This window comes from Pipistrellus kuhlii, unplaced genomic scaffold, assembly GCF_014108245.1.
Source record: "Pipistrellus kuhlii isolate mPipKuh1 unplaced genomic scaffold, mPipKuh1.p scaffold_m20_p_8, whole genome shotgun sequence".
NCBI classification, from domain to species: Eukaryota; Metazoa; Chordata; class Mammalia; order Chiroptera; family Vespertilionidae; genus Pipistrellus; species Pipistrellus kuhlii.
Window position 1 is genome coordinate 69350069 of NW_023425584.1, and position 27775 is coordinate 69377843.

Here is a 27775-nt window from a genome sequence, read left to right on the forward strand (position 1 = left end):
AGCAACACCAACCGGGCACAATTTAGATTTCTGTTTGAAATCTTCATTAATCCAATAACATCTTTGGGGCAAAAACTTTTATTATACCTAGTTTAGTGTGAAGGAAGCTGGGGTTCAGAGAGATAAATCAAGTTGTCCAAAGGTACAGTGAGAACGTTAATTAGGGAGACTGGAATGAAAGCCCAGATCTGTCTGTCCCCCGGACAGATGTGTTTGGGACACTTCCCTGGACATTATCCTCTTCCATTTCTCTGGCTTTGATTTACCCACTAGTCCCCAAACTCCAAGAACAGGAGCATAATGGGCAGAAAGAGTGGACTAACATACTAAATTGACATGAAAAATGCAAGGAAATAATCCCTGAAACCTGGAGCGTCCCAGCCCTGGCTTCCAGGCCAGAGCTTTAGAATCAGACCTGAGGTATCCCCACTGTTGACCAACCGAAGGTCACTGCTACCAATTCAATATCAGGAGTCCCCAACTTGGGGGATGACATAGGATAGACTTTATTCAGTAAAAACAGCTCTCCTGAGGGAATGGCTCAGGTAAACCAGATCAAACATTACAGCTAAGTAACAATCAGGGGAAAATGTAGCCAGGTGCTCTGCTGAAGCAGAGGTGAGGTGAGGCTGGCTTATATAGAGATAAATGTCCACCTCCCCCATCCCCAGTCTCACTGATTGGTCCACACCTATGCAAATGAGGGCTCCAAATTTGTTCAGTTTGATTGGTCTATATAGCACTGTCCTGATTGGTAGGCTGCATAGTTGGTCAATAAATATGCAAATACTAGGGGCCCAGTGCATGAACCCATGCACCTTGAAAGGGCCATGAGGCTGCAGTGGGCACAGGTGCAGGTCTTGGCCCATCCTCCATGCCTGGCCCCTCCCGCGATGACACTCCCCCCTCCCCCCCGTTCCCTCTCTGCCAGCAGCCCCGCTCCCACCGCTGTTGCTCCCACACACTGACAGCACCACCCTGCTTGCACCTACTGATAGCACAGGGCACCAAGCAATTGGGCCTCGCCAGGCTCCGGCAGTGAGTGCGAGCAGCAGCTCCGGCGCTAGTAACGTAACAGGTGCAAGCGGGAATGGCGCTGGCAGTAGGTGTGAGCACTGGGCGGGACTGCCGCATATGTTCCATGCCCTGCCGCCTGCTGCTGATGCCTGCCATGTTCTGCGTGCACCCCCAGGTGGTCAGCGCACATCATAGTGGCCGGTTGTTCGGTCTACTTGTATATAAGGTTTACATGTATATAGATTGGATGGGGCAGGTCTTCAGCCATTGGTCAAATTTCAATGCAGTGGCAGGAGAATAATACAGGAGGCTGGCAGCCTAGTCTGGCTTTTCCCTGATATGCAGCTTGGGTGAGAGTCCTCTGTAGACATTGGCTGCTAGACTCTGGTTATGAATTTGAGCCAAATTAACCACAAAGTCCTTGTTGGAGCGTCTATTCCTTTGGGGAATTAGCAGCACCTATCGTTCAGTTGGGAAAACTGAGGCCAGGGGAGGGGATCAGCTGCCAATGTGGAGGATGAGACTATCTGGGGTAATGATGTTCCAGGCAGAGGTCATAGCAAGTGTAAAGGCCCTTAGCTGGAACAAGCATGGATAGTTAGGGGAACTCAATCAGAGTGAAGTTGGAGAAAGGAAGCAAAAAGGACATTGGTGATCCTCAGGAGCCTGACCCCAGTGAGCCTAGGGGTCAGCTCAAGCTGCCACCAGTCCCCTTATGCTCCTACTTCCGTTGAGTCTCTGAGGTTCATTGTACTCGCCACTGGCTACAGGCATGTCCATGAGTTCTGTTTCCCCACTAGCTCAGAATGGAGGTTTAATCTGTGCTCTGGAAGGGCCAGACTCCTGGGCCTGGAGGCCTCTTGACAGCACATTCCAGATGCAACTGCCCACATGGGCAAGTGTGCTGTGAGGCACAGTGATGTCACTGCTGGAAATATCTTCAACAGATGGCAGCATCCTCCCAATCCTATCCCAGTGCCCTCCAAGAAGCCCTGAGGGGCACTGACTTCATACATGACTCAAACTGGTTGCCTTTCTGGTTCAGGGGTGGTGGTGACTGAATCAGCTGGTTCTGGTACCCTAAGACCTAAAGACACCCCCTTGTACTCCAAAAGTCTGACAGAGCCAGGAACCTGGGCTGGAAACCAAGACTTCTGAATTCTTTCATCTTTCCTTATGCCTCAGGTTTTCTTCTATTCTGTGGGACAACAGATGCCCTAAACCAGTATTTCCCCAAGATGTGGATTCCACTGGGAAAAAAAGGACACATATATACTACTATTTGTAATACTTCAAACAATAAAAAATAAATAAATGAAAGAAAAAAAGAAAAAAGACCTGGATTCCTGGATCTTAGCCTCAAGAAAACTACTCTTCTTTCAGTCCCACTAAAACATGGGAAGTCTCACTTGGTGTCCACCTATATTTAACTCCTTTCTCAGCTCCCTGGCTGTGATCTTTTTGATCTGAAACTTCTTCTTGTATTTCTATTTAATGTCAATGTGTCAATATATGGCACTAGCTTCCACTCCCAATGGTGTTAACAAGTTAGTTTCCTTGTAAACTTTAGCAAACAAAACATTAATAAGACATAAGGTATGTGGAAATAAATGTAATTAAATGGGGAATATTGGCCCTGACCAGTTTGGCTCAGTGGATAGAGTGTTGGCCTGTGGACTGAAGAGTCCCAGGTTCGATTCTAGTCAAGGGCATGTACCTTGGTTGCGGGCGCATCTCCAGTAGGGGGTGTGCAGGAGGCAGCTGATGGATATTTCTCTCTCATCGATGTTTCTAACTCGGTCCCTCTCCAATCAATAAAACATATTTTTAAAAATAGGGGGGCGGATATAGTATCAAGAGCTTAGAATTTGTCCCTAACCAGTTTGGCTCAGTGGATAGAGTGTTGCCTTTGGACTGAAGGGGTCCCAGGTTCGATTCCGGTAGAGGGCACGTGCCCTGGTTTCCAGGTTTGATCCCCAGTGTTTGGTATGCAGGAGGCAGCCGATCAATGATTCTTTCTCATCATTGATGTTTCTGTCTGTCTCTCTCCCTTCCTCTCTGAAATCAATTAAAAAATGTTCTTAAAATTTTTTTAAAAATAATGTGAATATATCTTTGGGAGCTGTTGTTCAGCCAATCCCAGAGACTAGAGAAATGAATGTACTTCATGGTTTGGGTACAGAAAAAAAGCTATTCAAGGACACTATGGGAACACTAGGGGGCATTTGAGCATGGATGGTGAGTTAGATTGCAGTGTGGTTATGACAAAGGACTGAGCCTTTAGGAGACACATCTAATGTGCTTACAGAGGAAGTGGCACCATTCCTGGGGCTCACTGTCCATTATCCACTTATGTAAAATATTACATATGTGCATTTTTTAAATTTATTTTTTGTTGATTTTTTACTGAGAGGAAGGGAGAGGGATAGAAAGTTAAAAACATTGATGAGAGAGAAACATCAATCAGCTGACTTCTGCACACCTCCTACTGGGGATGTGCCTACAATTAAGGTACATGCCCTTGACCGGAATCGAATCTGGGACCCTTCAGTCCACAGGCGGACACTCTATCCACTGAGCCAAACCGGTTAGGGCTACATGTGTGCATTTTTTGAGGTGTAATGTAAGCAGTGCATACATCAAGAATACAGTTCAGTTAACTCTCACCATAGGTGTTCCAAAGAACACCCAGCTGCCCAAATCCCCTCACGCCCCTCCCTGTCACTGCCCTTGCGGTGACACACCCCTATCCTTATGCCTCACACCATATATTGATTTTCCTGTTTTAGAATGTCACAGAAATGGACCTCTTCTGTGCCCGGCTGCTTCTTCTTAATATGGTGTCTGAGGTTCATCATGTTGTGTGTTTCAGGAGGTTATTCTTTTTCAAGGCGGCATTGTACTCTCTTGGGTGCATTTGCTACATTAACCCATTTTACTGCTGATGGAGAGCAAAAAAGAAGATGTTTAACTGGGGACTCCAGGAACAGAGCATGCATTGTGCTTTACCCACTAAGGCGGCTTTAATCAAAATGACAGACAATCACAAGTGCTGGTGAGAATATGAAGTAACTGACACCCTCACGCACTGTGGACGGGAGGGAATGTAAAATGGTGCAGGTGCCGTGGAAAATAGGCTGGGGTGGGGGGAAGAAAAAAAGAAGGGGAAAAAAAAGAAAATAGGCTGGAAGCTCTTCAAAAGGCTAATCATAGAATAACTATATGGCCCAGGAATTCTACTCCGAGGTACACACGTGAGAGATATAAAAACATATGTTCACACCAATGCCTGTACACACATGTCCACAGCAGCAATGATATGTAGCAGCCAAAAGGTAGGCACAAGCACGTGCCCATCGATAGGGAAATAGATAAACACAGTGTGGCCCATCCACACACTGAAATATCACTTACTCAGAGGTGAAAAGGAATGAGGCACTGACACATGCGATAATGTGGATGGACCTTAGAAACGCAAGACTTAGCGGGAGGAGCCAGACACAAAAGGCCATGCAGTGTGATTCCACTGATGCGAAATATCCAGAACAGGCAAATCCATAGCTGGGTTAGTGGGCGCCAGGGGTTGGGTAAAGTGGTAGGAAGTAGGTACTAAAGGGGAAGGAGTTTCATTTTGGGGGTGACAGAATGTTCTGGAACTAGATGGAGGTGGTTGAAAACTACTGCAAACACTGTGTGGTATGTGAATTATATCTTAATGAAACTGTCATTAAACTCCAACAACACTCGGGGCAGGGCCAGCTTCCCAGGCGTGGGTTCCCTAGTCACACAAGGCCCCCCGCATCATCTTCCTGGGGAGGGGCTTGGAAACACTCCAGGAAGTGAAGACTACGTTTCTGGCGGGCTGGCTGGCAAGTGGGGAATGTTATTTCGAGCCTGTGTGCTGCACCTCTGCCCAGCAAGGTGTAGAGTATCGCATTCCATCCTTCTAGCCTTTCCGTGTCCGGCACATTTCACAGAGAAGGAACTGAGGCCTGGGGAAGTGATGAACTTGTGCAGGAGCCTCAGGTGCAGGCCTCAGGGCCCCCAGTGCGGGGAGACAGGATGAACTGGACCAGGCCATAGGAACATCCTCCCCCATCCGGAGTCCTGGGGCTTGGGCAGCCCCTCTGGGGCCCTCCTAGAGGTTCCCAGAACCTCTAGGAAGATGACTCAGCTTCCAGCTGGATCAGTTACCCCTCAGTGTTCCAGCAGGGTGGGCTTGTCACCTTTTCTTCACCCTGGTGCTATTGAAAGGTGCCACCTGGCTGAAACCGGTTTGGCCCAGCGGATAGAGCGTCGGCCTGCAGACAGAGGGATCCTGGGTTCTATTCCGGTCAAGAGCATGTACATTGGTTGCGGGCACATTACCACTGGGGGTGTGCAGGAGGCAGCTGGTCGATGTTTCTCTCTCATTGATGTTTCTAGCTCTCTATCCCTCTCCTTTCCTCTCTGTAAAAAATCAATAAAATATATATTTTTAAAAATAAAATAAAGGTGCCACCTGGGGCTCTGGCCATGGGACTGGGCTGATGGGAGCCAGAGGGTCAGGGATTGGAACCCTGGGATGTGTCCTTTGAGGGCCTGTGGGGAAATTGCTGCCCCTCCCAGGCCTTAGTTTCCCCACCTATCAATGGCGCCTCTTGGCTTTGAGTCTGTGAAGTTCGTTGTACTCACCATGCAGGACCAAGGGCACAGGATGGTTCCCAGTGAGGCTTGGAAGTCTCTGTAAATGATGAGCAGATGTGGGTATAAATGGGGCCACCCCGCTCCTCATGCTTAGGACATGCAGCTCCAGACGCTGGGGATGGGGTGCTGGCCTCAGTCACCATCCACTGGCTACAGGCATGCCCATGAGTCCCCATTCCCCCCACCCGCAACACCCCATTCACCCACCTGCTCAAATGCCTGGGTGCACTGTCTTGCAAGCTATCATTGGCTCTTGTACCCACATGCTCCCCCACCCTCAGACCCACCCCTCAGCAAAGCCTCCTGCCCAGAGGCCTGGCTCTCAGGAAGCTCCAGTTTGGAGGGCAGACAAGTTCCATCTGGACATGCTCAGCCCAGGGGCCTGGCTGGCACAGACAGCAAACACTCAGGCCAGAACTTCCCACCCAATCTCTGACCCCTAATCCACTCTACTCTGTCTCTCCTTCCGACTTATCCTCTGTCTCTCCAGCATCTGTCTCTCTCTCTGTCTTTTAACCGTCTTCCCGCGTCTCATCTCTCCAGCTCAGTCTGTTTCCCTTTGTAGCTCTGTCTCATAGTTTCTTTGCCTCTCAGTCTTGGTATCTCGCTCTCTGCATGTCTCTCAGGTCTTTCTCTGCCTCATTCTAACTGTCTGTCTCAAGTCCCTGCCTCTGTCCCTCAGTCTCTCTGACTCTGCGTTTATGTCTCTGTTTCTTTGTCTATCTCTGTCTCTCTGTGTCTCTGTGCTCTGCCTGTCTCACACTGACACCCCGCAGCACTTGCAGGCCAACCCGGTGATTCACAGACACGCACCGCCCTCCCCACAGCGCAAGACAAACACACGCCGAGGCCCCAGCAGGTTTTCCTAAGTGGGCCGCCCCCGCCCCTCGCCCACTGCGTCCTGGCGCCACTCCAGGGGCCCCGCCTGGTCCCCAGCCCGAAGGCTCCCCATTGGCCCGAACGGGGCGGTCCCTTCGGACTCTCCGCCCCTGACTCAGCAATGGCAGAGCCGCGGACTTGCTGCGGGAGGCAAAAAGCCGGCAGAGAGCGGGCGGCGAGGCCATGCGCTGCCGCCTGTGGCTGGGCCTGGCATGGCTGCTGCTGGCACGGGCTCCCGGCGCTGCGAGGACCTCGAGCGGCCTCCGGAGACCACGCAGCTACCCGCACCTGGAGGGCGACGTGCGCTGGCGGCGCCTTTTCTCCTCCACCCACTTCTTCCTGCGCGTCGACCCCAGCGGCCTCGTGCAAGGCACCCGCTGGTGCCACAGCCCCGACAGTGAGTCGCGTGCGGCTGCCGGGTGACTGGGATGGGGGGCGGGGGCGGGGGGCGCGGGGCGCGGGGCGCGGGAAGGTTCTGGACAAATAGGCGGGCAATGACAACTGCAGCAGTAACCTTAACGATGAGCTGGGCCCTCCCTCATGCGACAGATGGTCCTGGGGGCTCCTGTGGTGGTATGGCATTGGTCAAGTCATTTACCCTTTTGGCTTCATTTTCCTCCGCAGTAAAATCGGCCAAACCTTAAGGGTCACAGAGGAAGCTCCCAGCTCCAGGCCTGGCTCACCAGCAGAGAAAGGGTGTTTACAGATAGTTGAGTTTGGGGTCACTGGGCCCATTTGTAGAGGGGAAACCAAGGCCCTAGAAAGTTACATAATGCAGTGTGGGTCAGAGCTGGGCTCTGAACTTGACTCCCACAATACAGAACAAAACTCAGCATCTGCATGGGTTAGGGACCCCTCTATTTCTTTCTAGGAAACTGAGACAGAGAGGAGAAATGACCTGCCCAGGGTCACACTGCTGGGGGTTTGTATCGCTGGGGTTCCTTGATGCTCCCAGAACCTCATCGAGACGAAGTCACTGTCCCAGTTGCCCCGCCTGGTAAACAATGGGCTCTCAATAAGTATCTGTGGAATGCATGAGGCAAGAGGAGACGCAGGGGCAAAGAGGGGGTTGGGGACAGTTGGGAAGCCAGGGTGGTGGGTGACACCATGAGCCTGCCTCAGTCTCCCCGCAACCCTGAGCCCTGGGCGGGGGTGGGTGGGGGGCTGGAGGAATGAAGCTAATCGCTGGCCACTGCCTGAATCACCACCATTAGGGCAGATAATCACCCCTGCCCTTCCCAGATGCTTTCATCTGGGGCTCCCAAGGCCCTCATTAGAGTCACTAGACCAGGGCAATGACAGGGGACTGGCTGGGCCGGTTGACTGGTGGTGGACACAGCCAGGCAGGGTGGCCTCAGGCTGGGGATGAGGCCTGGCTCTGCCGGTGACCTGAGACAACTGCTTCTTCTATCCCAGCCTCAGTTTCCCCATCTGGGCAGTGATGGAATGATAAATGGTTGGTTGATGGCTCTGTGTGGGTTGGACTTGGAGGTCTTATGTCCTTCATTATTAATTCAGTATGCTGTACTGGGCACAAGGGACATAGGGGTGACCGGGACAGCTCACCTTCACGTGGTGCCAGCACAGAGGGTAAAGAGGTTAGACGTGTGATATAATTTCAGAGGGGACCACATGTGGTGCAGAGAAAATGAAAACAGGGCAATGTACAAGAGGTGACTGGAGGACTGCTTTATCTGGGAGGTCTTGGGGGCTTCTCCAAGGAAGTGGGCTTGAGTTGAACCTCATATCAAGAAAAGGAGCTGACCATGCACAAGAGGAGCCAGGGGCCTGGCTGAGGGAACAGCAGGTACAAGGCCCGATGGGGCGTGGGGTAAGCTCCTTGCTATCTCAGGTATCCAAGTACAAACTGAAGACCGGAGGGCAAAACCTTGACTCCAGATTAGACCTCCGTGCACAGATTTGACCCCATGAAGGTGAGCTGTCTCTGGTCACCACTGTCCCTCATGCCCAGCACAGCATAGAGGAGGTACCCAGGTTAGACCCCAGTGCATGGCTGAGGGTATGTGTGGCTCATCCTGAAGTCCTGCTTCACTGGACAGGAAACACTGGCTCAGAGCCAGGCAGAGCCCACCCAGGGCCGCCCACCAACAGGTGGGGCCTGAAGCTGCCTCTGCTCCTTCCCAGGCCTGTTTCCCCCTTGGGAAGTGGGCACAGTCAGCACCCAGTATCATCACAAAGGCCCTCAGAGGAGGAAGGCAGGAGGGTCAGCTCAGAGATGGAAGAGGCTGCGCTGCTGGCTGTGAAGATGAGGAAGGGGCCACGAGCCAGGGATGTGGCGCCTCTTAAAGCTGGAAAAGGCCAGAATGATTCTTCCTGGAGCCTAAGGAAGGACCAGTCCTGCCCACACCTGGGGTTAGCCCCTAAGATTATGTAAGACGCCTGACCCCAGAACTGTGTGGGCTTAGTGGGGTACAGTGCTTGGCACAGAGTTGGCACTCAAACAGGGCTAACAGCTATCAAGTTGAATGCACTGTGCTGTAAACACCCATGTCCCCCCTCAGGCCTTTGCCTGGGCAGTGCTCCCTTCTGGAGTTTCCTCTCCCTGTAACTGAGTGGCTACAGCTGGCGCAGTTCTCAGGGCCAGACATGGCAAAGGCAATGAGAACTATGGGGGAAGCTGCACAGCCCACGGTCACGGTTACACTCAATACTTGTTCTTACTGAAATTGACAGCTCACTCAGGCAAGCACCTAACTCCTCTGGCTTGGTTTTCTCAACCCTGACCTAACAGGACTCCCCGCTGCTCCACAGCTTGCTCTGGTTCCCCAGTACCCTTTGGAGAAAGCCCAACTATCCACCACTTACATCCTCCAATGTGTCAGGGCACATCCTCTGGACAGGCCCACACAGATGAGACTGGGTGGGCCCCAGTGTGCTCCCATTCCCAGCACAGGGCCAGGCACACAGGTGGTGCTTGGTGAATGAATGAATGAGCAAATGGGAAGCAGATGGGGCTGAGGGCCCTGACCGAGCCCTTCCCAGCAGGCATCATTGAGATCCGCTCCATCCGCGTGGGCGTCGTGGCCCTCAAGGCTGTGCACACCGGCTTCTTCGTGGCCATGAGCCGCCGGGGCCACCTCTATGGGTCGGTGAGTGCATGGTGGGGGCGGCCGGGGGTGGGCAGGCACTGGCAGGAAGCAGGGTCCAGTGGCCTCATGTTCCTGACCCCCCGCAGCGGATCTACACTGCTCACTGTAGGTTCCAGGAGCGCATTGAGGAGAACGGCTACAACACCTACGCCTCACTTCGCTGGCGTCACCGAGGCCGGCCCATGTTCCTGGCGCTGGACAGGCGGGGGGTCCCTCGACGCGGTGGCCGGACACGGCGGCACCACCTTTCCACTCATTTCCTGCCCGTCATGGTCTCCTGAGGCCCCGAGGGGCTGTGAGGAACAGCTAGACAAGATCCAAAAGACATCTGGGCAGGTGGCCAGGGACCAGAAGCTGGAGGAGGCCCAGGCTGTGGCCAAACCATGTCTGGTCACTCATTCCTTTCACAAGCACTGAATGCCTGCGATCTGCAGGGCTCTGGGGACCCTGCAGGAACCCCACATCCACTCTTGTCCAAATCTGAGGCAGGTGAACACTGAGCTGAGTAGGGGCTGTAAGTGTTGAGCCATGAGCTGGGGAGTGAGGAGTCCCCAATCAGGCACCTCCTGGACTAGAGACTGAAGGTCACGAGGCCTTGGAAGAGTATTCTGGGCTGGGATACAACCTATCAAAGACTCAGCAATGGGAACCCATTGGGGCGTTGAGATAGAGAGGAGAGGGGAAGCTAGGGACCAGGGAGTCTAGGGACCAGGAGGGAGAGGACAACATGGACATGCCAAGGGTGACAGGTCCTGACCTGTGGACATGTTGCCTCACACTGTAAAGGGACTTTGCAGGTAGGATTAAGTCAAGGCCCTGAGATGGGGATGATCCTGGATTATGGGAGGGAGCATTATCATTACAATGGTCCTCCTAAGAGGGAGGTCTGAGCATCTGAGTCAGAGATGGAAGAGGCTGCGCTGCTGGCTGTGAAGATGGAAGGGGCCACGAGCCAGGGTGTGGCACCTCTAGAAGCTGGAAAAGGCCAGAAATGGTTCTTCTTGGAGCCTAAGGAAGGACCAGTCCTGCCCACACCTGGGGTTAGTTAGCCCCTGAGACTTATGCAAGACTCCTGAGCCCAGATATGTTCAAGAATAAATGTGTGTGGTCACAGCAGATATAGAAACACACATACAGGGTCTGAAATTGAGTAATGTCTTCAAAGCTTCTTAGTTCTTCAGGAGGAGGGGTGCCATGTGCAGACTGAGGGGCTTCAGGTCAATGTCCTCCATAGGCTGGGGATGGAGGGGAGTACATGGGAAGTGCTGTGCCTGGGGGAGTGCCCACCACTCTCCCAGAACCCCCCACCACAAGGCTGAGTTCTGGAGCCTTGGGTCAGACAATTCCATTCTGGGCCTGTTTCTCCTCCTATAAAGTGAGAATAATGATTGCCCAGCTGGTGTGGCTCAGTGATTGAACATCCACTTATGAACCAGGAAGTCACAGTTCGATTCCTGGTCAGGGCACATGCCAGAGTTGCAGGCTCGATCCCCAGTAGGGAGCATGCAGGAGGAAACCGATTGAGGATTCTCATTATTGATGTTTCTATCTCTCCCTCCCCCTTCCTCTCTGAAATTAATAAAAATATATTTAAAAAAATAAATTGAGAATGATGATGCCGTTTACCCCATGGGGTTTTATGGGGTGGGGGGACTAACGTGGGAGCTCCTCCTAAACTAAGGTGGGACATTCTGCTTGGGGCAGGAAATCCCTGGGGAGTGAGGTGAGGGCTTCCACCCATCCCAGCCTCTTGCCACTTAAAATACAGAACACAAAGCCAGGGGTCACTTACGGGGGGTGGAGGATTGGGGTGGGAGGGGGTGGTAGTACAGAGTGGACACTCACTGTGGTCAGGGCCAATGGTTCCACCCTGATGACCCTGCACTCCAGAATAGCCTTCGTACATGAACACCATCAGCTGCAGTAAGCACAGGCTGGGAGGCCCCACCTGACAGCTCAGCACATTGGGGTTTCCTGTTTCATGTTTCCAACGACGCAGTGACCCTCTGCACCTCCTGGTCGAACGTCACCAGTCCACTTCCAGGATTCTGGTTTGGGACAGCGGTGTTGGCTGGTGCCCAAGAGGCACAACCCAGGGTCCGGCGCAGAAGGAAAACGCCAACCACCTGCTTCTCTAAGTAGGTGTATTTTTAAATAACTTCCAAGATACATATATTTTTTCCTTTAAAAAACATCTGTCAGAGCAGTTCAGTTCTGTTTTGCTGGTCATTCTTGTGGTCCCGAGCCCCCTGCACTCAAGGCGGGGACTGTTGGCCTGTCTGGTGGGGCCAAGACCCCAGCTGAGTGGCTCTACCCCGTCTTTCCACAGATCATGCAGGACCGCATGTGAGCTAACGTCCATTTATTTCAAAGCAGTAATAATTTAAAATTATAAAAACCTTTCCACTGTTGAACATGTAGAGGGTGAGGTTAGAGACAAATGGGACAGGGGATGTTGGGGACGCCTGAGGGCGACATATGCCCTGCGTCCCTCTGTGCCCAGCCCCTCAAGGGACATCCCTGGGGGAGGGCCGGACTTCCTCCACAGCCTGGAGGCAGTGGATCCTCCGAGCCTCTGCCCACAGCTGGGGCACAGCTGGCACCGGAGTCCATGGGAGCCATGGTGGTGTGAGAGCTGAGGCAGGTGGGGGGCACCTCCTGGCCTCTGGGATGTCCATGTCCCCCCTGCCCACAGGGCCTGGTGCTGGCTGGGGTCCTGTGCTTACTCTGGGGACTGGTGGGGGGACTCAGGAGTTGCTTGCTGGGTTCTCGTTGCTGGGCGAGCTGGAGGAGGACGACGATGAGGAGGAGGAGAAGCTCACCGCGGTCAGGCCTGGGGGGTTGGTGGCCGTGTTCTGTCCTGTGAGGCTTTTTCGGCAGACAGGGCAGCTGTCGTGCTTTGTGGGGAGAGAGGGGAGCAATTCAGAGGCTGGCAGGGGGCAGGGGCGGAGAGGGCCAGTGGCCATGGCCACCCACCTGCTCACCTGCTCCAGCCAGGGCACAATGCAGCCATCATGGAAGAGGTGGTTGCAGGGCAGCTGCCGCACACGCTCACCCAGCTCGTAGTCGTCTTTGCATACAGGGCACTCCAGCCCAGAGCCTGCGGGGAGTGGGGATCCCGTGACACATCCAATCAAAGGTGTCCCTTTGGGGAGACTGCCCATCCAGAGCCACTTTGGACCCAGGGGAGGGACAGAGGCTATGTCCTGAGTCTTATGTCCCAGGGGAACAGAGGAGACACTGATAAAGCCTCCCCTTCAAGCCAACCTTTGGTCTAACATAAAAGTCCTAGAAAATAAAAGAAGCTGGTGACTGAGGGCCACGTACCTACGTGTTCCTCGGTGACAGTGACGGTGGGGAGGGCCTGGATTTTCTCTTTGTCTGCGGGTGGGGGGCCTGTGTTTTCAAACTGATTGAGGAGCTGAAAGACAAGAGGCCAGAGTGCAGGAGCCCTGCCCGACTCTGAAATGCAAGGCTAGGTTACCTGCAAAAGCACTGAGGCCGCTTTTGTCCTGGTTCCCCAGATCCTCCATTTAGGGATTAGAGGTCAGTCACCCCATGAGGCCCAGCCACCGGCTCCTGCCCACTCTTCTGCTCATCTAGTTAGTGTCACCTCACAGCCAGAGCAGGAAGACAGGGCCCTGGGCTCATGCGGTCTTGTGTCCTGTGAGGCATCAGCTAGAACCAGAGGGCCAGATCCCGTCAAAGACAAAATACTCAAAGGGGTCACTGGCAAGCAGCCCCGAAAGTGGCAATGTTTCTGCCTCACAAGTGCCACAGAGGTTATGGTGAACACCCATCCTTGGCACGCGGTCTCCTGCTCTACAGTGGTGCCATGCCAGGAGAAAGCATTTTGGCTGGTGTGCCCCAGCCTCAGGATGGGAGTTCTGGGGCACTAGGAAACTGAGCATCCACGCCAGGGATGTAATCCACCAGAATACTTCTACAACCCTCTCATCCTCTCAATGCTGGGAGGCTGGCGGGGGGCAATGGGCCTGTTGAAACGATGGTGGTGTTCCTAGTGCCACCTGGGGAGGCCCACCCTGTACCTGCGTGATGATCGCATCCAGCCCGTTGGCCCCCCAGGCGTAGTCCATCGGGTTTGAGTGCAGGACACCCCTGGGCAGAGACGTGTGGGGTTCAAGTAGCAGAGGGACTGGGGGGCACTTAGGGGACCCGCCCACCTACTCACCAGGGGCCCAGGCCCAGGTTGGGGATGGTGGCTGGAGTGATGATGCCATTGACCAGCTGCTGGATGATCCTGGAACAGAGCAAGGCCAGGCCTGTGGTCAGTGCCTTCCCAGGGTCAGGGCCCCTTTAAGGAGGACACACAGAAAACTGGAGCCCGCTTCTAAATCCATAACATTTAAAGGTTGTGCTTTAGACCAGTAAGATTTGTGATGAGGAAGAATGAAACATGAGAGGGACCCAGAGAAGCATCCCCCTCTGGAGTTCCAGGCCAGGTTTTCCCAAGGCCCGGATGGAATCTATGGCTGTGACACCATTATACAACCTGGGGGAACATCCTGGAGTTCATGAGAGCCCTGGGGTCAACCTTGCTGTTTGCAGCAGGCCAAAAACATCCAATCCAGACCCTGCTGTACCAGAGCCCAAGGTCTGTAGGGTATGGGTGCTGCTCAGACATGAGACAGCAAGGGCATCAGGGACTGGCTGGGCCAAGCTAGAAATGCCTCCAGCTCAGTGAGGGAAATGGATGGGCTGTATGTAGATTTAAGCCCATTTTAAGTGACACAGGGGCTTCATGTACAGTCAAGTCTATCTCAGAGATATGTGAGAAGCCTAGCCTTGCCTCCTCTGGAGAGATGGGCCTGCAAGGAACAATGTTTTTATTCTCAGTCCTATGAGCGCCTTTCCCCTTCCTGTGCAGTCATCAAGCTAAAAAGCCATTTGGGTACCTGCACACAGGAGGGGGCAAGGGGCCCCGTTACAGGGCAGAGATATCAGGAACTACCAGCTCACTGCTGCTCTGGGACAAAGATCTGAAGGTGAATCAGCCACATCCAATGAAGCCCTGCTCAGAAGGACAATGGGGACACTCAGTGGACATGAGGCTCTCCCAGCCCTGTCCAGGTCCTTGAGCCCCCCGAGTCCCCCCCCCGACCCCTATCTGCAATACCCCATTTTGCATGGTGGGCTTGGGTGGCTCTGCCAGAACTCATGGGAGATCTGCCCTGTCAAGAAGCAACATCCGCACCATCTTCTGGATGGGCAGATGGTCTCCGAGTGGGGTGGGCAGGCCAGGAGCCTCCAAGAGCAACCCACCCACCCACCTGCCCCCCACAGCCCCCTCACCCTTCTAACGTGGGGACGCCTTCATGCCGGCCGGTGGCCCTCCTTGCAGTGAGGCGGGCTCGGGGCTGCCGGGCGCCATACCGGTGCCGGGACTGCTGCTCTCTCTCCCGCCGGCTCTCGGGGTCTCTGCCATTGTCGGCCAGTGCCCCTGGGGGGAACGTGGGGATCTCAAAGCTGTCATCAAAGATGCCGAAAGCAAACTGCCCGTATCCCTGCGGCAGCGTGAAGAGGTGTTGGTCCACGTTCTGCAGGAGGAAGGCCGTGACCGTGGGCCCCTTGCATGGGCGCCACAGTTCCTCCCCACTGTGGGCACTGTTCTAGACTCAGGGCTTCAAGGGGCAGGAAGACACCAGAGAAATTTTGGTGCACATGCAGGAGGCTCTCGGAGGAGGGACAAGGATGGGGAGTTCAAGAGATCCCAGGGCTCGGTTGGAGTATCATCCCAATACACCAAGGTTTCAAGTTTGATCCAAGGCCACAGCACATATAACAATCAACCAATGAATACATGACTAAGAGGAAAAACAAGTTACTGCTTCTCTTTCTATCCGCCCCCCTCTTCCCTCTTTCAAATCAATTAAAAAAAATTTTTTTTAAGTTAAAAAAAAAAGAGGCCCCAGTAGTAGGGGAGAAGGACAACCCTGCCTGTTGGGGTGCGGGGGGGGGGGGGGGGGGGGGAAGCAACCACCTGCAGGACGAGGGGCTGAGTCTGTTTCCTCAGCCATGCAGGGCATGATCCTTTGTCAGGGGAGGCCAGTCAACTCACCTCAAATGGCTGCCTGCTTTGGTCTGTGGGGGCTGTGGAGGGAGCGGAACCGTTCTCTGTACTCCTGGGTGGACACGGTGCAAGTCAGCAGTGGGGCGACCCGCTGGAGAAGAGGCAGGACCCCCGCCTGACCCCCACGGGCCTCAGGGTCACTCTCCACCCTCAGCAGCCCCTGCCCTCATCCCAAGTCAGGAGAGTGAAGACCATCTTAATCTCTGGCTGCCCAGGGACTTCAGGGCACTGCCCCAACCCCACCCCATGCCCACGATCACCCTCCCAGGATCTGTTCACCGAAACGGCTCTGAACCAGCACTGGGTGCAGCACCCAATGTCCCCTCGGCACAACTCTGCCCTCTCACCCCAGAAGCCTGGATCCTACCGGCATGCACCCGGGCCCGAGGCCTCTGTGACCAAGGGGCTGCATTACCTGGTCTCTTCTGGCAGCTCCTCGATGAAACCAGACTCACATCGTGGGCAGATGTAATCCTGTGGGAGGAGAGAGCAGGTGAGTGTGATCTCAGGATCCTGGCCCCCATGGACTCTGCCTCTGTGGGCTTACTGGACATCCCTGCCTGGAGCAGGACACATCTTGGGCCCTGGTCTGAAGCCCCAGCAAGCAGCAGAGGGATAGGAATGAGCCCAGAATGGGTGTCACCTCAAGAAACTGCTGCATACCAGGGGCAGACTCAGCAGAGGTCCAGTTTGGTGGGTATGGACAGGGCTTGGGCACGGGCACACATCAACCGGAGCTAGAACCTGTGTCTTGACCTGCTCCTCTGCAGGTGATCTCCCCACTCACCCAGCCGCCCACATCCCAGTCACAGAGTCTCAGTGTCCACTCAGCCTATTAGCCGATGAAGGCTTTGACAAGGCCTGTAGCAGCCACAGGCCAGCAAATGAGAGTCCAGTAAAGCTGTTTTAAGAGAATGTTCAAGTGACCCCTCTACTCACACATAAAGGAGATGTGGTCCCGGGCAGGCGCCTGACCCATACTCTTAGATGGCTGCACAAGAGACTGTGTATGGGACTCCAGGGCTATATGGGCTCAGAGGACGTTCAGCTCCCAGAAGGTGGCCACTGAGGGCAGAGGGACCGGCCTGTAGATGCCCCACAATGGAATTTCTGGAACATACTAACAGCCCTGGCAGAGGATCTGTGACCCTAAGCTGGAGTGTGACCCCATCCACACTGGCCATGCCCCCTGCATTCCTCCCGCCCACAGCTTGGTGGCAGAGACTATGATGTCCTGAGGGGAGAGCAAAGGACCAGCCTCAGGCACAATGTATATGAGCCCTGAAACCATGCCATGTCCCTCAAACAAGCCCCGCCTACATCGTGTTGTTGGGTGTGTGCAGATTTCAGGGTTATCACAGGTGTCCCTAAAGCCATAAAAAGGACACAAGACGTGTGCAAGACCTGCTTCTGCCCAAGGTGACTTTCAGAAGCACGACCCATGTGCTGAGAGAGAAGGGGTAGCTGTTTACAGTCCCATGTGGCACCACTTTCTGCAGGAGTAGCCCCATGATGGGGTGCTGGACACCTTCATCTGGACAGTGGGCACTCCACAGTGCACTCCTGGTCCCTCTCACCTGCCTGGCTGCCAAAAGCAAAGCTGCCGGAGCCAAGGGGGGAGGGCAGGTCATTGGGCCTTGTGTCCCAAATATATAAAGAATCCTTACAATCCAACATTAAAAAGACAAACAACCTAGTTAAAAAAATGACCAAAGGATCATTTCTTCAGATACACAAATGGCCATTACCCATAAGACACTTGACACCACTGGTAACAGGGAAATGCAGGTCACAACCGATGAGACAGACTGCACACCCATGGGACGACTACACTCAAACAGACGACAGTGACAAGTGCTGGCGAGGATATGGAGGAATCAGAACCTCCATCACACTGGTGGGAAAGTGCAATGGGCAGTCTCTCTCTAACACAGTGAACAGTTCCTCTGAAGGTCACACATGACCTTGAAATGCCAACGCTCGGTGTCCACCAAGAGAAATAAAAACACACCTACAAAAAATTCTATCCAACTATGACATGTCTCAAGTCACAAGAGCCACAACAACCCAAGTGTCCATCCATGCTTGAATGTGGTCACCCACATATTGGAACATTACTAAACCATGAAAAGTGTGATGCAGACACTCGCTATAACAAGGATGGATCCCGAACACACGAAGCTCAGTGGGAGAAGGTACAAAAGGCTACACACGGTGCATGATTCCATTTATGTGCTCTCTCCAAAACAGGCAAATCCACAGGGGCAGGAAGTGGGTTGGTGGTTGTCAGCGGAGGGAGATGAGGTGACTGTTGATGAGGACAGGTTTCTTTTGGGGTGATAGAATATTCAGAAATTGGATGGAAGGCTTTGGTGCGGGACTCCAAGTATACTAACCACACTGAAGTGTACATTTTAAATGGGTCGTATCTCAGAAAATTGTTATAAGAAATGGTGAGGATAACAGTCCTCTGCCCTCCTAAGAATGGGTGTGAGGCCAAGGGACAGCTCTACCACAGAGAGTGATCACCATAATCATAACCCAACACGGGATTCCCAGCCAGTGGGGTGTCACTCAGGTGCTCCTCCTACCACCCACCTGCCAGCCCTCAGCCTGTTGTTTACTTCACAGTTTCACATGAGCTACAGGAGGCTTTGTGAACAGGGCCACGGAAAATGTGGCTGCAGGGGGGTCTGCATTCACCCGATAAACATGGCAACATCAGACAAGCCTGCCCATCACCAGGAGTCTGCCCAGGGAACCCTTCAGCTCCAGGTTCACAGGAAGGTCCAAATCCTAGTAGAGCCCTCACCACAGACTTGTAGATGTGCCATGTGGCCTCAGAATGAACTTCAGTTTGACCTGCTGGAAATGAGCAACCTATTCTCCCACTTTTAAGGGTCATTACAGCTCCTGGGCACTCACTTCTCTCCTGTCCCATCGTCCTTGTCCTCCAACGTCCCAAAAGCTGCCTGAACCCAACCACTCTGTGCAGGTCACTATGGAGCCCTATCTCAGCACTAAGCACAATCAGCACATGGTCAGGTCCAGAACCATCTGGGAAGGCCACTCCCACAGCTCCGCCTCCTCCAGACCCAAGTCCAGGCTGCCTCTGCCCTCCCTCTTGCCGCCTCACGCTGGTCCTGCCCATCTCAGGGCCTACACACCATCCCCTCTGGAGAAGCACTCTTCCCCATATATCTACCTGGCTGGCCCCCTCACGGAAGCTGGGTCTCTGCTCAAAAGTCACCTCCCGGCTGCAATCCTCGGTCTCCCCACCTGTAAACGGAGGATGGCCTCAACCCCAGGGCTCTGAAATCCAGCAGCAGCTGAGGACTCAAGGTCTGTGGTTTGACATTAGGTCGTGGTCAGGCCCTACCTCTGTGCTCCGTGCAGAGTCCAGAGCGGCCCTTCTGAGCCACAGACTGCCCTAGACTTGAGGCAGGGCTCCAGCCAGTTTGCAGGAGATGGGGAGGAGCCAGAACCAGGAGTCTCCCATGCTCTCCTTCTCAGCATATCCCAGACATTTTAATTAAATCAGGGTGGCCAATGGTAGAAACCCACATCCAGCAAGGGGACTGTGAGATGGAATGAATCCTCCCACCGGCAGAACTTATCTCCAAGGGCCAAGGTGGCAACTGCTCCTCTTCTAGGTGGGGGAAACAGCCCGTTCGCTGGGCCCTAACTTGTGAGCACTGATCCTTAGCCAATGACTTGTCATGAATTAGTTACTTCTCCCCCCAGCATCATCACCATAGCAACAACAGTGGCCAGAGCACCAAGGATGACACATAGATGCTAAATTCACTGAGCACTCACTCCATACACTGGGCAACTAGGTCAGAAGTTACTACGGTATTTGGCTCCTCCTTGGTGATGGGAAGGACATGGGGGCTTTAACATGGGGGCCCATGTCACCTGGACCAGCTCAGGACAGACACTATCCTTTGTCTAAGTCTCCTTCACACCACACACAGGCAGAGGGCCGACGGTGAAGTTGGGAAAACTGAGGCAGGAGCTGGAGAGATGACTGCCCCATATGATCACCCACTACAGTGAGAGCGCCTCAGCGGCCCAGGCCCTCGGGAAAAAGCAGAGCTCCAGGTGCAGCAGAGACCCCAGAAAGGGCTGGTGCAGAGGTGTAGCAGGGGGACATGGATTCAGACCCAAACACAGACAAAATGAGACCTCTATAGCCCCCAGACCTCTTTGCTGCTCCCTCCATCCCATGTAAACCTCCTCAAATGTCACTGGGAACTATCCCAATCCCATCCCTGTCCCTTACACCCCAGTCATGCCCCATCTGTCTCCGTGAGCCCTACACACACAGCTGGATGCCGGAATGCAAAGCCCTGCCAGTACCTGGCATCATCTAAGGCCCATTTCACATCAGCCACACACACACACACACACACACACACACACAGACCTCAGCAGATAGTTTAACTCAGGGGCAGGAAGTGGGTTGGAACCTCTCTAACCCAACCTTCCTCAATCTTCCCAGGCTGCTTTTGACACCATCACAGGAACTGAGACTCCCATCTCCCACGATGCAACTGGTGTGCAAGAACCTGCCCTGGAGAACTGAGCTCTGCACAAGCCCCAAGGGTGCAGCAGGTCCACATCCAGGACCCTGCAGTCATGCACACCTACCACGTCCCCAGCACTCCAGTTTCCGGGTAAGATCGAGTCTGGGCTTGTGCATTAGCCTCAAGGCCTCCAAGTCAGCTTGCCTGTCTGGTTCCTGCTCTCACATGCCACAGCTAAGCGACCCATCTTTCCCTTTGCGTTCTGGGAGTCAGGTGCTGGGCTCCTTTGTACAAAGATACTCCCAGAGGACCTCATCGAGCGAGTGTGGATTATCTCATCAAACCCATCTGACAGCGAGGAGCCTCGAGGCCCAGGAAGGTTGAACACCTCACCCACACACAGCGGAGACATGCAGCTGGGGGCAGCCTCAGCTGGATCCTAGATTCCATCCAGCCCAGCTGATAGAGCCCATGAGTCCAGGGTACCTGAGAAAGAGCTACGTGACAACAGCCATTTCCTGTCACAACTGCAGTATCTTATAGCAGATACAGTAGAGCTAGTTTCCCACAAACATAAGTCCCCATTTCTGAAGGTGAGTGCTGGCTGGGACCTTCTGCTCTTACCAAGAACCAACTTTCCCTCTCTAAGAACACCAGGTGCTCCCCTTAACGATACACATCACCCTGTCTACTGAGCCTCACTGAATCCCACGCCAAGCACCCTCCCGTCCACCCAGATACCCCCTCCCTGCCATACTTGCTCTTAGGATATTTACCACCATTCCTGACTAAATACTTGGCAATCAGTGTTCAAGGTTCACTCCCTGACCAGTCTATAAACCCTGAGGGCAAAGGTGATGGCTATCTTGACACCACTGGATTCTGTGACTAGGAAAGTCCTCATCAGCCCAGTGACAGTCAGAAGAGGTCAGAGTCTTTCTGGTCCGACGCCATAGAGTCAGGAAGTGGCCACACCAGGCCAGGACCCAGGCCCTGTGCTGGCCCCAGAACGGGAAAACATAGGACAGCTAACTGTGCAGATGCCCAGCTGCAGCCTCGGCCTCAGCCTCCAGCCAGGGCCTACCCTGGGGCTCACACCAACTGTGAGGGACTGCATCCAACTAATCCAGGCTGGCGGCTGGTGGGCTGTCGGGCGACCAGCCCCTTCCTGCCACCGTGGAGAAAGAAAGAACCAAGAGCTGGGGCTCAGGAAGCCAGAGAGACATAAGCAAGACTGGAGTTCAGCTCCCCAAGTGTGTGCTCACCCACCCCGGTTCCGGTTTCATTTTATTCTCCCCTTTCCCTAGAAAGGGCAGAAAGTCCCTTGCTTCTGGAAGCCACAGCACTCCTACAGTTTCTCTCCTCCTGGACCCTAGGCACCGCTCTCCAAACCCCAGCTCTAGGATCATTTAAACAGACTCCTTTTCCTGGCTCTTCCTGGCCCTCTCCCAGCAGCAACCCCTCTTCCCAGGGAACCCTGGAGCTGGAAAGGAAGGACTGAGTGTAGCTCTGAAATCAAAACAGGCTCCTCCACCCACCAGCCAGGTGGCTGTGAGGAGATAAAGTACAAGGTAAATCCTGGCCACTTCCAGACCCCACACCGGCTCCCGGTGAGCTGGCCCGGCAGCGAGCGTCAGTCAGGGCCGCGGCCGGCGTGAGCCGCCGAGGGCCGGTTTTTCCACCTGTGAAATGGGACCGGGTCAGCCAAGAGCAGGGGAACACTGGTCCCACCCCAGACCTACTGACTCGGAATCTCCGGGATGAGGGGCCTGGAGCACTGCCTTTACCGAGAAGCCCCCTCCTTGTACCACTCGGCGCGGTCAGGCCATCTTGGGAAACACTGGCCTCAAAGAGCAAGATGTTGGGTGGGCTCAAGGCCTACGGAAGCGCAAGAACGCGGGCTCGGGTCAGCTGTCAGACCGGCGCAGGGCCACAGCCCCTCGTCCCCGGGACGGACGCAGGTGGTGGGGGGCCTCCCACCAGGCGGCCCGCAGCGAGGCGCAGCGCCGGGAACGGCCCCCGGTCACCTTTCCTCCGCGGCCCCGCTTCCTCCCGGGCGGCGCGCCGGAGCAGGTCACGCGGCCTCCGCGAACCTCCGTTTCCCCGCCGGGGACCCAGCGGCCCTCACGGGGCGGGAGGCCGCGGACCGGGATCACCGGCCCCCGCTGCGACACCGGAGACAGGCCCCGCCTCGGAAACCCCCGCAGGGCCCATGCCGCCGCCGCCGCCGGGGCTCAGTTTCCTCATCTGGGCCAGCTCGCCGCAGGACGCAGGAGCGAGCCCGCCGCCCCACGCCCGGCTCGGGGCTCACCGGCAGACGCGGTACGATCTCGACCGAGCAGCAGTGGCAGAAGTACCGTCCGGGCTGCGGCGACGCCTCAGCCATGGCCGCCGCCGCCTCCTCCGCGCCGCCCGCCCACCGCGCGGCGTTCGCCGCCGGCCGTTTGCTGCTCTCTCGCCGGCCGACGGGCCCGCGCACGCTCACGCACGGCACGCACGGCGCACGGGGCGGAGTGGGGAGCGCGGGAGCCGGGCTGGCGGCGCGCACAGCGGGCGGTGGCCCGGTCGACGGTGGCCGCCGAGGGGCAAACTAGGTGCAGGCGCCTCTGGAGCTGGGCTTTGGACAGAGGGGCGGGGCCTGAATGGGGCGAGGGCGAGCTTCTTTTAACCTGCAAAGGCCACTCACTTCCCCTCCTTGTTCCTCCGACCTCAAGTCCCAGTATCTCCCCTCACTGTCCTTATTGCTCCTGGAACGCGACCGGCGCGCTCTCACCTCCGGGCCTTTGCACTGGCTGTGCTTCTCCTGGGCGCACAGTTCTCCTAGATACAGAGGCATTCTTCCTCATGTCTTCCATTTCTTTCGAAATGTCTAATCAATTGAGATGCCCTCCTCACTAGCACTTATTTTTTATTTATTTATTTATTTTTTACAGAGAGGAAGGGAGAGAAATAGAGAATTAGAAACATCCATGAGAGAGAAACATCGATCAGCTGCCTCCTGCACACCCCCCACCAGGGATGTGCCCACAACCAAGGTACATGCCCTTGACCGGAATCAAACCTGGGACCTTTCAGTCCGCAGACCGACGCTCTATCCACTGAGCCAAACCGGTTTTGGCACTAGCACTTATTTTCACCTAGTAAACTGTTGGGTTAGCTCCACAGCTGATGGGATGTTTGTATTTTGTTTCCGGCTAGACTCATAACAATGCCTGGCACAATGACATTCCCTAAACAATTGTTGAGTGAATATAGACAAGAGACCCATTCCTGGATCAAAGAAGGTCCTGGCTCAATCATGCATTTACTAGCATTTCTTTCTCTACTCAGCAGATATCCATTGAGCACCTGGCTGCAAGGACACGGCATGGGAAACAACAGTGAAAAGGGTACTCTCTGGCTGGAGCAAACACAGATAGGCCCAGACACCTCTAGCTGCTTGAGGTTGAGCCAGAGGATGGAACCCTAAGGTGGCCCTGGCTCTTCCTGGGGAGACAGTCAGAGCTTCCTAGGGGAGAGGGCATTAGCCAGGGTGTTGAGGAAATAAAAAGTGCCCCCTCTGTGTAAAAAGTCTTGAATGGCCGAAACCGGTTTGGCTCAGTGGTAGAGTGTCGGTCTGAGGACTGAAAGGTCCCAGGTTCGATTCCGGTCAAGGGCATGTACATTGGTTGCGGGCACATCCCTGGTAGGGGGTGTGCAGGAGGCGGCTGGTCGATGTTTCTCTCTCATCGACGTTTCTTGCTTTCTATCTCTCTCCCTTCCTCTCTGTAAAAAACCAATTATGTGTGTGTGTGTGTGTGTGTGTGTGTGTGTGTGTGTATATATATATATATATATATATATATATATATATATATATATATATTTTTTTTTTTTTTTTTTTTTTTTTTTTTTTAAGTCTTGAATGTCAAGAGGCTGAGAGTTGTCTGCCAGTGTCTAGTGACTCTAGTCTCACTCAAGGCTTGGGGTGATTCCTGTTTTGACCACCAGAGTGCGCACTGGCCCCATCGCAGGGAATCCAGGAACTTCAGATCCAGGGAGGAGTAGATCCTTTGCCTAAGACCTCTCATGCCCAGCTACTGGCTCCCATCATACTGCCGACATTCATTCTTTAATTCTGCAGAAGTGTATGAAGTACTACCCAAGAGGCCTTGGAGCCAGTAGGCTCATGTTCAAATATCACAAACCACTGGCTGTGTGACTCTGGGCAAGTTGCTTGACCTCTCTGGGCAGGAGGCAAAAACTGCCTCCCAAAGCTTGGATGAGACTTGGGACACACATAGATAGCCATAGCATCTCCTTGGTCTTCAGTGGGCCCTGCTGCCTGCCCTGAGGTCATCTGCCCCTCACCCATCCCCTCTGCAGCTCAGCCTCATTGGCCCCCTTGGGATGGCCCAGCTGGATCTCACCTCAGAGCCTTTGCCTGGGCATGCCCTCTGCTGGGAGTGCCTTTCCACTGTCCCTTCTCTTTTTCTGCTTCTCAGGAGATTGCCCCCACCCCTTCATGGGGGAGCCCCATCCCCCATCCTGCTGCTCAGCACCCTGATCTCTTCCACCACAGCCATCTCCTAAGCCAGGAGTTAGCAATGGTATCTCCCAGTATGTGAGGCCAACACCCAACATACAGTACGTCTTGAGCAACTAAACATTAATGAGTACCTGCTAGGTGCCAGACCCATGCAGAGGGAACAAGAACACATGGTTTCCATGTTCTAAAACTACGAGTTCAGGCCCTGGCCGGGTGGCTCAGTTGATTGGAGCATTGTTCCGTACACCAAAAGGTTGTGGGCCTGGCCACGTTGGCACAGTCTGGACTGGGCTTCTACAGACACCCCTAGGCCTCAGGGTCACCTCTTCAGAGACCCCACAACCTTCCTGTTCCCAGAGTCTCCATACTGCCACCTATCTTCACACCTTGTTTGTTTCCAGCCTGGCAGGGACTGTATCGTTGTGTCAACACACCGAACCCAAAGGTCCATCTGTATTGGCCTATTGCTGCTGTAACAAGTCACCACCACTTACTTGGTGGCATAAAAAAACCACAAGTCTTTCTCTTCCAGTTATGGAGGTCAGAAGTTCAACATAATTTTTGCAGAGCTAAAATCAAGGTATCAGCAGAGTTGCATTCCTTCCCAGAGGCTCCAGGGAAGAATCTGTTTCCAACCTTTTATAGCTTCTAGAACTTGCCCACATTCCTTGGCTTTTGGCCCCTTCCTCCATCCTCACAGCCAGCAATGGCAGGTCATGTCCTTCTTACGTATCATCTCTCTGGACACAGAGGGAAAGGTGTTCACTTTTTTTTTTTTTTTTTTTTTTTTTTTTGTCTCAGCTTTTAAGGATCCTGTGATGACACTGGGCTCACCAGGAAACCCAGGATTATCTCCCATTCGAAGGTCCTTAAAATGCAAAGTGTCTCTGCTATCGAAGGTCCAGGGATTAGGATCAGGTGTCTCTGGTTGAGTTGGGCTTTCTCTTACTTATAGTACTGTGCATTTGTTCCCACCCCACTCTTACACATGGTTCAATCCAACTCCCAAGTCTCAATTTAAATGTCCTGTTCCTCTGAAAAGTCTTTCTTGCTTGGTCTCTCCCAGGCTGGGTCAAGTAAGGCCTTGGGGTGTTCATCACAACTCTGATCACATCAGTTGTTACTGCCAATTTACCTGTGGGGTTGGGGTAGAGAGAAGCCTGGAATGGAAAGCAGGGACTATGGGGAGTCATGGTGGCTGTTTGAGCTGGGAGTAGCAGGTAAGGCTGAGGCTGGGTCAAGGTAGAGAGGAAAAGACTTAAAAGGGAAGGTAGAGGCTTCCCAGAGAGGGCCAGTGACTTGTTTGAGGTCACCCAGCACATGGCCTCTGGGGTGGGGAGACACACCAGGCTGGGAGCAGGAGGCCACTGGCAGCTGGCCTCTGTTTGGAATCCATACCAGGCTGACAATGACCTGTTGATTTGCACAGCCCAGGCCAGGGTGTCTGAGATCAGGTCTCGGCCAAGGTCGCTCTGTCCAGCCCCCACACATCGTTGGTGAGAACACAGAGTTTTATCCCTGCTCCATTCCCCAACCAAAAGAGAATCTCCTCAGACTGTTAGAGGCCAAGGCCAGGTCAAGACAGCTGGGCATCTTCCTCAGTCCTCTGGGCAGTAACATAGCCCTTGGCCACTGGCTTGAGGATATGGGTCAGGCTGGCTGCTAAGGTGGAGGAAAAGGTCTGGACTTGGCACCTGATGATAGAAATTCTTTTAAAAAAAAATATATATATTATTGATTTTTTACAGAGAGGAAGGGAGAGGGAGAGTTAGAAACATTGATCAGCTGCCTCCTACACACTCCCTACTGGGGATGTGCCCGCAACCAAGGTACATGCCCTTGACCGGAATCGAACCCGGAACCCTTCAGTCCGCAGGCCGACGCTCTATCCACTGAGCCAAACCGGTTTCGGCTGATGGCAGGATTCTTAAGCATGCAGAACAGGTGCTGTGCTATGTGGCCACAGGGACCCTCAATTTCCACCCCTGAAGAGCAGGCAGATGCAGGAATGGGGAGCGATGAAGCAGATGTGGTCCTGGGAGATATTCAGTTGTGCTCCATTTTAAAATTTTCCCTGAAAGCATTTACCACTCTTTGAAGTTATATATCAATTTATTTGTCTATGTGTTTTATTGGCTATGGCCCCTACAAACCGTGAGCTCAGGGATGACAAGATTCGGTCTGCCTTGGTCACCCTGATAGCCCAGCACCCTACAACAGTCCCTGCCACCAGGAGGTGGTCATTCATTATTTCTTTTTCTTTAAAAAAAATATATTTTATTGATTTTTTTACGGAGAGGGATAGAGAGCTAGAAACATCTATCTGCCTCTTGCCCACCCCCTATTGGGGATGTGCCCACAACTAAAGTATAATACATGCCCTTGACTGGAATTGAACCTGGGACCTTTCAGTCCGCAGATCAACACTCTATCCACTGAGCCAAACTGGTTTCGGCTCATTATTTCTTAGAAGCACAAGCATAGAGGAGCTGCACAGAACCCATGAGCACTTTGAGGGTGCCCTGAACAATTTGGGAGGCCCCCACGGTAGAAGGGAAGAGTGTCTGGCTGCACCAAGGCCCCCGTGGACTCACTTCCCAGGTCCACACGGATGTCATCATAAACTGCAGGACACCCAAGATTCCAGGGCACAGAACCTGAGCGGAGAGGAGGGAATTCCCCCAAGACAGTAAGTTACTGTGGGTGTGGTTCTGGCACACTTTCCGCAGAGGTCTGGGAGGGGTGCACGTCTCCCAGGGTGTGAGGGGCAAAAAATAGGTGCACAGTAGGCACTTTGGAAGTCTGATGCTGTGCTTATTGCAGTCAGTGATGTTGGGGCCATTTCTGTCCCTGGTCTCTCCCTGCAGCCCCCAGCTCCTCCCCTCCCCAAAACACTTGCTCACCCCCAGCTGTGCCCGCTGGCTAGAGCAGCCAG

At 54.0% G+C, this 27775-nt stretch overlaps 2 protein-coding genes across 9 annotated transcripts; one reads left to right on the forward strand and one right to left on the reverse strand.

Annotated features, from left to right (window-relative positions):
- Positions 1-6682: 6682 nt before the first annotated feature.
- Positions 6683-20802, forward strand: FGF22 (fibroblast growth factor 22). Of its 3 annotated transcripts, none has more exons than XM_045576994.1 (3): positions 6683-6979; positions 11692-11830; positions 20288-20802. In XM_045576994.1, the coding sequence occupies exons 1-3, from the start codon at positions 6766-6768 to the stop codon at positions 20694-20696; spliced, it is 762 nt and encodes a 253-aa protein (XP_045432950.1). In that variant the 5' UTR covers positions 6683-6765; the 3' UTR covers positions 20697-20802. The 3 variants fall into 3 exon arrangements, with proteins under 3 accessions (XP_045432950.1, XP_036281089.2, XP_045432951.1); XM_036425196.2 differs by lacking the exons at positions 11692-11830; positions 20288-20802 and adding exons at positions 9586-9692; positions 9779-11437; XM_045576995.1 differs by lacking the exons at positions 11692-11830; positions 20288-20802 and adding exons at positions 9589-9692; positions 9779-11436.
- RNF126 (ring finger protein 126) lies at positions 11823-22808 on the reverse strand. 6 transcript variants are annotated; one of them, XM_036425146.1, is made up of 9 exons: positions 22624-22805; positions 16199-16257; positions 15772-15835; positions 15006-15250; positions 13885-13953; positions 13742-13811; positions 13020-13113; positions 12677-12792; positions 11823-12589 (listed from the first exon to the last, which is right to left on the reverse strand). In XM_036425146.1, the coding sequence occupies exons 1-9, from the start codon at positions 22696-22698 to the stop codon at positions 12440-12442; spliced, it is 942 nt and encodes a 313-aa protein (XP_036281039.1). In that variant the 5' UTR covers positions 22699-22805; the 3' UTR covers positions 11823-12439. The 6 variants fall into 6 exon arrangements, with proteins under 6 accessions (XP_036281039.1, XP_036281041.1, XP_036281042.1 ...); XM_036425148.2 differs by having other exon boundaries at positions 15006-15217; positions 22624-22800; XM_036425149.2 differs by lacking the exon at positions 15006-15250 and having other exon boundaries at positions 15772-15898; positions 22532-22808.
- Between the last annotated feature and the right edge of the window lie 4967 nt (positions 22809-27775).